The following is a 13,266-nucleotide window of genomic DNA, read 5'->3' as shown; positions in this document are numbered from 1 at the left end:
GCCTTTACACAACAGAACAGCTGGCTGCTTCCTGTTGCAAAACGGACTCAGTGAGGAGGCAACATTATTTGCATCACTCTCAAATCGTCACGTTTGTTCCAACTGACTTTATGTGTGACATCACTTTCTCGCGTCAGGGGTCTCTTGTAAACAACAATCACGCTGAATTCCTCCTCTAAGTTTAAACAGCCGATGAAGTGAAAGGACAAGGTAAAGAGAGACGTAAGAGTTACAACACAGAACAGGTGTAGCCGACATTTAGGAGCCACTGACCCCACCCCTACCCCTCTCTCTCCCCCAACTCCTCCTCTCCTTCCCCTTGTGGGCTTTAAATATCCCTCCTCAAAGAGACCTGGAGCCCTGAACTTGGGAGCCACAGGGACGATTTAGGACAATGACGTAAGAGCCGAGAGCTGACACCCCCACCCACCCTGACACACACCTCTAATAGGCCAACCTGAACTCTCCTGCCCCATGGACTTACCTCTTACACCCCCTCACATTATGCCTAAACAACCATTACACATACAGTAAGAAGCTGCTGCCAGTAACATTCAACCAACTTCCTCTCATACACTACAAATGGTGACATCATCTCTGTAGCAGCAGAAAACCTGTTGTGACATTTATTACTGTGATTGAATATTTTAATATCAGCAGCAGAATACATCACCACAATGACATATCTCCAAAAATAATACTAGCATCTGTATAAACTGAAGAAAAAGTTAAGTTAACTTGCAGTTTTCTTTTCTAAGTTATGACTGCGTTTATGCAAGACCTGAGAGAGGAAATAAAAAAAACCATTTCTGCTACATGAAAGTATTTTTTTCCAAATTTTTCTTTAATTTTTTTTTTTTTATTGTATGTACTGGCTAGCTTAACATCTTTGTGCTTTTAAAAACATCAAATTAAAGGGGAGAAATCACTTCTTGGAGTTCTTTCAGCTCATAGATATACAGAAGCTCTGACTTAAAGATCACAAGATAAAACCGCTGGGAAGAACATAGATTTATCTCAGACGTTTACAAAGAGGGGCTATAAATGTCATTCACATTTTGAATGCTGCTGTTGCAGCTGTAACGATTATTTGATTAATTGATAAGTCAAAAATAAACAAAAGACTACAACTATTTTCATAATCTATAAATTGTTTTAGTAGTCTTTCAAATAAAAATGTCAAACATTTAATGGTTCTAGCTTTTCAACTGTGAGGATTTGACTCTCTTCTTCTTCTCTCAACTTTTTTAGGTTTTGGACTGTTGGTTGAATAAAACAAGATACTTAAATAGATTACCTTGGGAAACTTTTAGACAGAAGCAAAAATATAATAATTGTCAAGAGTGCTGTACTAAAAAAAGAAACAATTTTCTGTTAGCAGAAGAGGAAGCACATGCAAAGGTCATCAAATTAATTCAGAAATAAAGCGCTGTACAAGAATAGCATAGCATAGGACTTAATGTCAGTTCTGGGCATGCTGAATTCATTTTCAGGCACATATAATTTTAAATAGTAGGAAACTTAGAAAAGTATAAATAAATAGGAATGTTCTTTCAATTCAGATAATAAATAGAGAGGCCATCTCATATCGAATCAAAACCTGGGTGAATATTATTGGAACAGTAGTTTCAAGTTACACTTTCAGCAGGCTGAACTGTAAGTGAATCGTTCCCCAACATCAATTTATCAACCTTGCTTTCCTCCTCTTCTCTATGTAGGATTAACAGGCTAATATCCCAGAGACCCTGTTGACAACAGGGCCACCACTGGCCTCCAGTGCAAGGCCTGAGTCCAAACCGATGGATTTATGTCTGTGTTTAGAGGATAAAAGGCCTAGGACACCTCCTCTAGTCAAAGTGTGTGTGTATGTGTGTATCAACCCTTGCCAGATGCCAGTGAGATATACTGTAGGCACAGGGGATTTTAGATGGTGAGAGAACAGGTGGAGCAGGTGATGAAAGACGACAGTCCTCTACCCACAAACACAGTAAGAGCAATGCTAATGTTTTAAAGATTTAAGGAGTAACGAGTTTTGCACAAACAGAACATATTAGGCTCAGCTCTGAAATAAATTTATATCCACAATGCAAAGCTGTTTCCACATAAGCTATCCCTGAGCTAAAACATCACCTGTAGCATGTTAATGTGGAAAAGTCTATAAAGCCATCTGATTTTGATTCAACACACAAACAAGCAATGGCGTGTCACTGTGCTCTAAGAAATAACAAAATAACTTGTGCTACATGGAAATGCTGTCCTGACAATCCCGTACCACATCATCTACAAGCCAGGTACTCCATTTATTTTCTGTCCACGGCTCTGTTCCCTGAACAACTCAAGGGAACGGATGGCTAACCTGGTTCAGTCAATCACTTGTTTTGACAGAGCCATCTGTCTGAGTGGTCATATTAATTGCTTGGGCTTACTGTGGGGAAACATTGTGTCCTGCTCTGCTCCATTATGCTGACTTACATTATGTTCCACTGCCACACGGATCCAGGTTGATGTGCCACCAGAATGATGATGCCAACATGAAATACCAGCCAAAACTATATACTATAACAATGTGCCCCTCCAGCAGTGTGTATATATGTGTGTGTGCACATGCGCAGAACCACACATACTGACTGGAATCGAAGAGCAAGAACACGGTGACATGTTTCAAATTTTTAGTTGTCTCAATGATAGAGTGACAGATGTTTCTTTTATTTGATGTCATTTGAGCTCACAGAGGATGCTGTGAAGCCTCATTGGATTGCATGCACAAGATTGTAGTTGCACATGATGGGAGAGATAATTCAAATATTTGTGATTCAACCTTTGATGCAAGGTACACCATGATATAATAGCTAACAAGACTGAGTGGCTAGAGCTATACTAGCCGCTCTGTGAGGCTGCATTTAGTCACATCAGTGCTTTGAGCTAAATGCTAATGACAGCATGCTAACATGCTGACATTAAGCATATGTAATGTTTATCATCTTTGCTATCTTGGCTTAGTCTATTACCAAGCTAACGTTCATTAATCAGCACCAAACTCAAAATAAAATTGAGGTTGATGGGAATGTCATTTTGCAAGTAATTAGTCATGAACCAAAGTACTGGACAAATTGAAATTTTGACCTGATGGTGGCGCTAGACAAAATGTCTGAGATTACCAAAGTTATAACAATTCATCCTGAGGGGGTAAGACTGTCAGTGCATCCAATAGTTGTTTAGACATTTCACTCAAAATCATAAACTCGTGGCGGCACTAGAGCAAAAGTCAGCGGATCACCAAAGTCATTAGGACAAAATTTCATGAAAATTCATTTAATAGCTGCTGAGATATTTCAGCGTGCACCAGTGATGGACCAACCAATACACGTCCCTAGAACCATGCTGCTAACAAGCCATCCTCATGACTTTGTTTTTGATGTAAAAATACAAGAACATATTTTTTTTTTCTTTTGCATTTTTTGATATACTGCTGTGAACAGTGACTTTGAAAACAAGCCAACAAGATCAAAAGTCATTTTTCATGCCACTGTGACTTTAAATTGTCAGTATGTATGCAATAACCCTGTTGTTCTCCTTGTGCTGCAACACACACAATTACACACACAGCATCCATATCTTTCATTGTTCACTCTGAGCTTTCACCCTCTTTCTTGTTACACAAGTCAACAGATGAATTGACTGACTGCATGATCGATGGTGGAGAATAAAGGTGAGTGTACCGGTTCATTGTTGGCAGCAGCAGCATGCTGAGTCTTTTGTTGTTTAATGAGCTCTGAACGCGGAGACTGACGATGAGGGAGATAAATTGGTGTAAGTGGTTGTGGAGGATTTATGACAGTGTGACTGGCCTAAGAGGGAGAACGGGTTGTAGGGAGGAGGAGGAGGAGGGTTGTGTCTAATTTCAGTGGGCGAGTTCTTTCTCTGAAATAAGAGGCAAAACTGTCCAGGCAGATCTACGGTCAGCTAATTCCATCAACAGGAACCTTGACCATGAGGGCCTATGTGTGAAACTGATCTAAGGCTGTCTATAGTAACATGCGACCCAGCTACATTTCCCAGCATTCATTCAGCCAAAAGAGCATGTCACTGTCGACCTTGTGATTCCACTTCTGCCTCAATTAGCGAACCACAAAAACGTCATTTAATCGTTTAGTCAGATGATCTTGCAACTCTGATTTCATTTTGTTATTTGTAGGTTGTGAAACTGAAGTGGCTGCAGACTGACCACGTGACTGCTGCTGTATGCTTCGTCATTCAGGAAGTCCTCAGTTAGCATCTGCTGAGAGCTGCAGGCATAAACACCTGTAGCATATCTGCTGTAACAGCTAATAAACATCTTTCGCTTTGCATGAAACAGCTCAGACTATAACAATCGCTTTCGTTGTACACTGACTGCACAAAATCTTAATATGACGGTAGGGTGTCTAATCAAAAATACATAAAATTACATCTCAGGGTTAGATGAAGTCAAAGATTATTATATTCTGCTCACAATTTGATATTTTAACTAGAGCTAGCAATGCTCTGGCAGAAGACTGCAGCTTTTTTAAGCCATTATAAAGTACATAATGATATCCTCCTGACCTCAGACCTATTATAAGAGACCTATCATCTCAGCAGACGTCCAACTGACGACTGTAGCTTCTGCTACCACTAACCTATAAATATCTATTGCATGCAGCCAACATTCGGCCATAAAATTATGAGCTTAGTTCACTTTTTATAAAAACAGGTTCAATGTTCAGTTTGTCTCATTACTACAGGAAGCTGAATGATATAAACGATGCATTTGAGTCTGACACCATTAGGACCCGAGGTGACATTTTGTAGATGTTCGGTCATGTATCCTCTGTGTGTTATTTGCTACTGAGGTCACAGACTTGGCAACTTGTGGCTCTTCCTCATAAACACAAGTCTCCATTTTCAACACCAGCACTGAGTCTGAAGAATAATAACTAAATCTGGGATGGTTGCTGCTTTGTACTGCATCACCTCAAACATGGTTTGGTTCAGATTTGTTTGCTTGCACACACACAAAACTGCAGACATATCTGTAATTGAGGTAACACCACTGTCAACCAGGTAATTTTCTATAACTAATCCAGCTTTTTATTCTATTTACAGACCCACAGGACTGCTCTGATCAGATCAAGATGGTTGCTCTCAGAGCCCATCATTCATCATTTTCTACTTTCACTCGGTAGATTCTGACACCACTGATGTATCGTGTGTCTGCTTTCGCAATTACAACACTCTGCAAGAACTTTTCTGTCTTCAAACTGCGTCCCAATTCTCATAAGAACTCACTTGCAAACCTCACTGGAGACGTTACTTTCATGCTAATAAAATACAGTGTATATGAAGAATATGTCACACGCGTATGCACGCAGACACACACACACACACTCCTTAGCCCTTCCTACGGCCTCCCAGGGTTCCTGCGACTGCACTAAAGCAGTTTATAGAAGCCTCCCTACATGGACACAGCTTCTGGAATAGCAACTGCTATTTGATCTGACTGCTAGCTCTCTCACCTCTCCACTTACGTTTAACCCTCAAACACATACTCTATACATGTATCACACAAAACAGTTACAGAGCACTGCACTAATTAATCCCATTATTTTTTACACAATTCACCTGGGATAAACATTAAAATTTTGCCAACGTTTAAACGTTTGTTTTGTATATGTCCTATTCACTGGACTGTAATGCTGAGGTGAGACTTTACGAAAGTGATTCATGAAAAGAATATTCTTGCTTAGACATGAATTAATACTCTCTCATAAAGTAGTGTGCACAGGAAAGGACAATAAGGACTCTTAACTTTACCCTTTTTGTTTTGGGTATAAAAGTGGCCTTGTCAAATTTTTTCTCACTTTTTACCTCATTCAAACATCTGCTAAAAAAGATTCTTTAAGTATTTTGTTACTGTGAGTTTTCTCTTTTTTATTGTTCACAAAAATATTCTAAATACTGAAATTGGAAAATCACAAATAATCTTGCTTGGTAGACTCTTTTTAGTCCCTGAAAAAACTGTATGTGCGCTTCACTGGTCGAGTGAGTGAAAATATGCTGAGAGGACCAGAGACCAGCTCAATAGGGTAACTGTTCCTGCACTGTGATCACATGACCCTGACAGAGTGAATCATGGGAAGGAATTTAAGATTCCCCGCTCACCCAGTTGCATTTGGGGATTAGGTACTGTAGCCCAGGCATTCAGCACAGTTTAGTGGAGCAGGCCCAATTCTGTGAATTACAAAACAATTGCAATTTCTTCATTAATGGTCCCAGTGGCACTCAGTGAAAAATTCCTTTCTATTGTCCTTTTGTCCACTTTCATTAAAATCACATAATTTCTAACTCTAAAAAAAAGACCTGGATGAATACATCCTATCTCCGATTAGAGAGAGCAATTTACAATGCACCATGATTATGAAACACCATATCTTGGCTGTTAAGGGAACACATGTCAAATTCATTAGCACTGGTAATGTGATAATGCATTTTCAGTTAGACTGTCCACTGGCTTGATGTGCAGCTCACGTACATTTTTAAAAACATGTTACAGTTTTATTAAGGACCATAGGAAGATGGAAAGGGTAGAAACCTCCATGTTATCATGGCTAAACCATTTTGTTGATGCACTTTTTTCCCACCAACTGCAGCTGACAGTGCTACCAGTTTATTGTGCCTGACGGCATTTGGAAGGATCTGAAATATGTGTTTCTATAAGCTGCTGTTAACCATAATCATTATCAAATGAAGAAACCAATGTTTGCAGAGCTAAATTTATTGCCAATCACTTCTTCAATATTACCTTCGGAGAGCCAGTGTTTTAGTATTGTCTCACAAAACATCAGGTAGGAGGTGAAATCAATGACCCTGTCTGGCTGCTGCAGTACTGGCTGAGTTGTTAAAAGTGCAAAATGAGATTAGACGAGAATAGATTTGATTACGCAGCACCCTAAGATCTCTCCTCGCCCACACAGGGGGACATTACATTAGGTTGAGTGGGTAAATATCACATTACTGAATATGACTTTATAACACCTGAATCTGATGATGATCACTCTTTTGGCCACTTCATTCATTTTACACCCTGTGGAATAGAAGAGAATCAAATAGAACAGAAAAAGGGAAATATATAAGTTTCAGTGCAAATCTCTTAAGAAAAAAAGCATGGAGGAAAGCATGGAGAAAAATGCTTGAAGGCACCAATGCTTTTGAGTTTTTACAGAATAAGAATGCATGAAGACTCCTGTTAATCCTGGGAATAAATGTTGATAATTAGGCTTTGTGCAAAAAAAGACAACTTAATCTGCCCCAAGAAAGATGCATCAGTCCCATTAACATGGTACTTACACATGAGACTGAGTGATGACACAATATTTTATCTTAGCATATGATTGTATTGTGACAAAATTTGCATATTACTTACTTGAAGTACATTTTTGAAAATTTGATGGGAAGAAGATTTTGATTAGTTTTATAAATATAATTATATAGCAAAATCAAGACAATAGTGTAGTAATTATCACAATATTAATTTAGCATTTTACCACACAATGTTAAGTATAAAACCAATAATGTACAACACTTCCATATAAATTGCAAACTTGAACATGAGGGAGGCCCTGATTTCCTATGTGTTTGTGCATGTGCTTATGTATATTCTAAGCATTCCTCATGGGGGTAACAGGTCATCTGAGCCAATAAGGCTGTTAATAATCCTATGTAATGGGTATTTATAGGTTATTGCTAGCATAAGCTTTGCTAAGGAGCCAGTCATTCACTTAGTCAGTTAGCAGCTGAACTCTTAAACTATGTGAAACAGAAGATGAACTTAGTCATAGTGGTGAACATTCCTGGTGCATTGAGATTTTCTATTTAGTTTTAATATTTAAATACATTATACAAACAAAAAGTAGCCAAACTACAACATATGAAGGTTATTTCAAGTGCTGGCAGTAAGGTGTACCAGCATACAACCATGACAAACGTAATCCTCCTTTCTCTAATGAATAGCCTCTTGTTCAGCATTACACATGGTCTTGTGAGCGCAGTCCTCTGCAGTGAGTTAATCTTTAAACAGGTATTGATCCTGCTTAGAACATCCACTAGTTTTTGTAGATGTGCTCAAGTAAGACCTCTCCAGGCTGTCAGCCCCACATCTAAGTGAAGCAGACATCAATAAGCTTTGAGAGTTCATGGAAATATCTACTTCTGTCCTCAGCTGGCCTATTCGCCTAATCTCTTGAATCAGCCTGACAACCCAGCCTTTCTTATTTCTAGGATTACAGTTACTTTGATAAAATGAAATCGCAAAGACAAGATGTAGCCAAATGTAATCACTCTGTCCTTTCATAGCTCATTCCATCTGACACCCTTCACCAGATGCAATATCTGACACGATATTTGCCAACTCCTATTAAATTAAATTCGTGGTCCAAAGCAAGCCATGAATCATTTAGCTAGCAATCCACAAGCGCTGCTTCATGATAAATATAAACCAATGTCAAGATGTACAAAGATTCAAACACGCGCATGGGCACCACACACACACCAAGCACACACTATTTCTAATGACCAGTATCAGATTCGGGCATCACTGTGTGTTGACAAACACTTTACTACTGCGCAAGTGGTGAGCAGCTTTTTCCACTGAAATTTCAAGGACAGAAAAGAGAACAGGTGGAGCAAGGATTTCCTTTCATATTCATTACATTGCGAAATGATGCACTGGCTATATTTATGGGCTGATATCAGCTCCTTAAGCTAGATTTTACATGCCGAGAAGAGCAATGGAGTACGATGACTTACTCCCCTGGGAGGTTGAGAGGTGACGACTAAAGAGAGGGGCTTGCCTGGCCCAGCAAGGTTTTTTTCAAGGCCTTTATATATCGTCTTATATATTTAAAGATTGACAGGTGCGAGACAAAAAAAGTGAAACTATTCTAATAGACAAAAGACAGAAAAACAAAACAAAGTGTGCCATGGACACACAAAGAGGTGTAAAGGGATGTTTCAAAAAGGGTGGTGAGAGGAAGTGTTCAACCTGACTGGAGAAAAGACAGAGCGACAAGAAGAAAGCAAGAGATGAAGGTAGGGAGGGAGGGAGCGAAGTTGGAGCCGAGCAAGTTGAAAAGTATTTTTAGGAAGATGTTTATTTGTAGGTCTGTGAAACCAACCCGGGGTGTATATCTACCAGCCTTGCCATCTCTCTCTTTCTCTCTCTGTTACCATCTGTTGAGGTCTCTCAGCCTGTCACAGTGTCTCAGCACTATAGGTGGGGGGACGTTTTGCATTGACAGAACTGCAGATTCGATGCAGTGCTGTCTGAATATGCCATGCTGCATTTGTGCTGGTCTATGATGTTGTATACTACAAAAATGCAGATTAGGTGTTGTTAGATTAGATTAAATTAAATTATATAGATTATATTAAAATTATCCCTGTGGTTTTGGGACAAGAGCACTAAAATGTGATACATATAAGAAAAAGGATATAAATTTGATTCAGTACACTTTTGGCATGGATGGATAAATTTAAATAGTGTGATTATTTTTAATATTGATATGTGACAAACTGTGAGATAGCCACAAAGTACATAAATTAGGAAGATAATAAGGAATAATGACATTTTTAAATCTTAAAAAGCCGGGCAACTTTTGTTCTGCTTATTTACTTGTTCAAACACTGTACAAAGAGTATACTGATGCCTGTATCACCCTACTTGTACACAACATTTAAAAAGCATGCAATCATATAATAGCAGAGAAAATGGCAAGACACTTAAAACCCAACTGTTAAATTGTATTAAGTAGAAATACACAAAAAACGGTCTTTTGGTTGGCTTTTCCTCAGTTTGTGCCTCTTGTGTCCAGTTTGTTAATCATGATTTTGCATTTGGGACTTTTTCTCTAATAATTACATTTAAATCTAAAACATATTTTGAACCTCTTTTGACAACACTAACTGTATCAAAGACATTTTCAAATTTCTTAAAGACTGTTATATTATATTATATATTATATTCGACTGGAACAAAAAATATTTCATAATAATGGTAGCCAGAAGTCACTATTGTATATCTTCTACAACTTGATCCTTTATTAGTTGCATTTATTTATATAAATGTTATTTTTTAGTACTGTATACTTTCATACATAATTCTTGATTTCTTTAACCACACAATATGAGCAAGTGCATAAGTCACTTCCGAAAAAGTTTTTGGCTTAAGATTTCTTTCCTTTGTGCCACTGACTTAATATTTTTTATGCCAGCTAGATAGAAGAGTTAAATTATATGAAAATATGTTCAATACAGGCTTATATTTGTCTGTGCAAGTTCTGGGATTTGGGTGTAACGTTTCCTAGCTACCTTAATTTAATCATCAATGTGTAAATTTCAAAAGTAAAAACAGAGTAAACTTTGGCTAGGCTTCAGGGTTGAATTGTATTACATATTACTCATTTAAATAAACGGGCATTTTTTTTCACAATAGCCAGGCCTGAAATACTCTCTAGACTTACTTTAATATCATAAAGTTTGATACTGACAAAAAAGTTATAACTTATTTGTAATGCTAAAACATAATAGATGATCTACCTGACATTGTTTTCAGCTTGAGCTCCAGGAAATCTGTGGTGGAGGACGAAGACTCTGGTGATTTCTTTGAGAAGGGTTAACCAACATGGCGTCCATGGCGTCGGAACCAGTAGAACAAACGTTTAGCTAGCCGACGAAGGACTATAAATATCTCTCCACTTATCTGAAATATTGCGTCGACAGGACAGGTTGTATTAGGTGAACATTTAGACAAGTGATAAAACTGTGTTAACTTTTACGTGTGTCGCTTCTGTCACAGTTTACCTGTGTCAGTTGTCTTTCAGCTCCGACATTAAACGCACCTGTCAGGCTCGTCCACAACGTGACCAGGCCAGCTGGTTGCCCAGGCAACCGGCTGGCCTCCTCTCCCGGCTAGCTTAATGGGGCTAATAATAACAGGCTAAAAAAGACTTCTTCCTAATATTTTTTTCTAATTCTTGTATTTAAAATTAGTCAATAACGTGGAAAATGCTATTTTCTTTTGAGTGTATATTGTTAACTTAAAACATGGACGGAATAACCTCCAAGGGGGCCCCGGGGCAAAGATTTGTTGTTGGGCCCCCACTGACCTCCACAATACAAGGCATCTTACTTCTCAAGACACCCAGAAACCAACCAGTCCTTTAAAGCTGAGATTATTAGTTGATCAATTGATTAGTTGATTGACAGACAATTAGTTGGACATCAACATCTTTGGGTTTTTGACTGTTGCTTGGACAGCAAAAGCAGTTTAAATACATTAACTTGGGCTTCAGAAAATAATGATAGGCATTTTTGTTTACTATTTTCTGACAAGGAAAATCATTGTCAGACATACTGATAATGACAATAAATGTTGGTTGTACTCATACAATATTCCTGTGATGGAATGGTACTACCTTTGTCTGAAGTTTTCTGTGAAAATGAAAGCAATTTGATAAAATATAATGACACAACACATGCACTCAATATTCTGACCATGGGTCAAAAGCTGAAAGATGGAGGACCTGATATACGATATTGTGCTCCATGGTGCAAATTTATATACCCTTCACAAATTGTGATTAATCAAATTATGTGCTAATATAGAGTAAACATGGATCTTTTGGGGACCCCAGGCAGTTGCACACTTTGTCCAGTTGATAATCCTTAGCCTACTTATGTGGCCTAAAATAGCAAGTGAACTGACTTAAATCAAAATGACTGTAGTTAAGTTTCTCTCTGTCTTCTCTTCAACCCTGCCTATGCACTCAGTGTTGCTCTAAGTTGGTTTAATGTTGTTAAAAACCTGATAAACGTGTGTATTTTATAAGTTATGATTCAAATGAAGGATGAGGACTAGGGAGGGTGGTATTATATTTAGACAGTCTTCGCAAGGCAATCGGGGGTAACTGAAAGACAACACTAAGAAAGTTCCACGGCCTAAAATATCTGCCCATGCAGCTTCCAGCAGGACTGAAGTGCCAGGTGCGAGGACAGCTACAGCACAGATGCCCAGTATCATGTTGGTCTGTTATAGACTTTACACTCTTATGGGGAGGCCAGTGATTAAAAAAAAAGAAAAGAAGAAACAATCCTATTTGTCATGTTAACATGCTAAGATGCACTTGTTAACAATGTGAGGACATGGGTAAATCTGTGCGTAATTACGCACGGCGGCACAAACGTAGCCTGCTGATCCAAGCCTCCAAATCCAAACCTACCTTCCTCTGCTGCTTCTCCCAGGCAGGGTCCAGCAGCAGGTCCCTGTCCCAGTCCTCCTCTTGGGTCATATACGCATCTTCATGGGTGATCGTATAGGAGTTGCTGTATGTAATATGGGTTTCGACAGCTGTCATCGTGCCGCCTTTGTCAGGACTTCTCACGTCCCCCTCAGCTTATAGTAACAAAAAGTATTCAGCGATAGAAACGACGACGACGCCGTGAGGGCAAGAACCTCCTTGAGACGAGGGGTCTCGCTTACAGGGGGAGAGACAGTTAGGGGCTGCAAAGACCAGACTCCACTGGTGCGAGGTGCCTGTGCGGAGGTGGTGCTCCCACTACCAGAAGACCCTGCTGGCCGGTGCTCCTTTCCTGGTCAAAAGTGGCACACGTGACCGCACCCCAATAAGTATGGGAACCGACAGCATGGGTATCAGGTTCTGACCCTAATAAGGTGTAAAAGGCGGGGTAGTCTCCCGCGAGCAGGGTTAACAGGCTTCTGAATGGTGGGGAGGGATGTCAATTACGCCCCCTTACCCTAGCGAGGTTTTTATGGCCTGTGCCATGCACCTGTTGCTGTTAGTGATCCTCAATGGCAAACCCAGGCCTCTGTAGTTGCTTATACCTCTCCCAAAAGAAAGGACTGAATCATGTCTTTTAATCATACATGATTAAAAGACAATCTAAGATATTATTTTTACATTACATTATTATCTCACTCCAGGAAAAACAGACCTGGACTTGCTTAACTGCTGCAAAGACTGACAGCAACTCAAACCATCTTATTCCACACTGCTGAAGATAAGGCTGCAGGTAAATGCATAGTTTACACTGTTTATTTTCTATCATAAAATAGACTGCAGGGTATCGAACAATCTATCAAGAGCTATTCATGCCATTGTATAATGTAATTACAATAAAAGAGATTCAGGCACTTATATGAGCTAAAAATGAATTTATTCATGATTTGCATGC

At 39.1% G+C, this 13,266-nt stretch overlaps 1 protein-coding gene across 1 annotated transcript in view; it reads right to left on the bottom strand.

The window, feature by feature from the left end:
• actn3 (actinin alpha 3) overlaps positions 1–12,428 on the bottom strand; it is a 34,994-nt gene extending 22,566 nt beyond the window's left edge. Inside the window, exon 1 of the mRNA XM_022764074.1 lies at positions 12,294–12,428. Coding sequence (XP_022619795.1) covers positions 12,294–12,428 — 135 coding nt within the window. The remainder of the gene's footprint in view (positions 1–12,293) is intronic.
• Positions 12,429–13,266: the final 838 nt, after the last annotated feature.

Source organism: Seriola dumerili, unplaced genomic scaffold, assembly GCF_002260705.1.
Source record: "Seriola dumerili isolate Sdu_G_001 unplaced genomic scaffold, Sdu_1.0 BDQW01000531.1, whole genome shotgun sequence".
In the NCBI taxonomy this organism is placed as follows: domain Eukaryota; kingdom Metazoa; phylum Chordata; class Actinopteri; order Carangiformes; family Carangidae; genus Seriola; species Seriola dumerili.
Note: the sequence above shows the minus strand (reverse complement) of the source record. Positions and strands in the feature narration are given on the sequence as shown.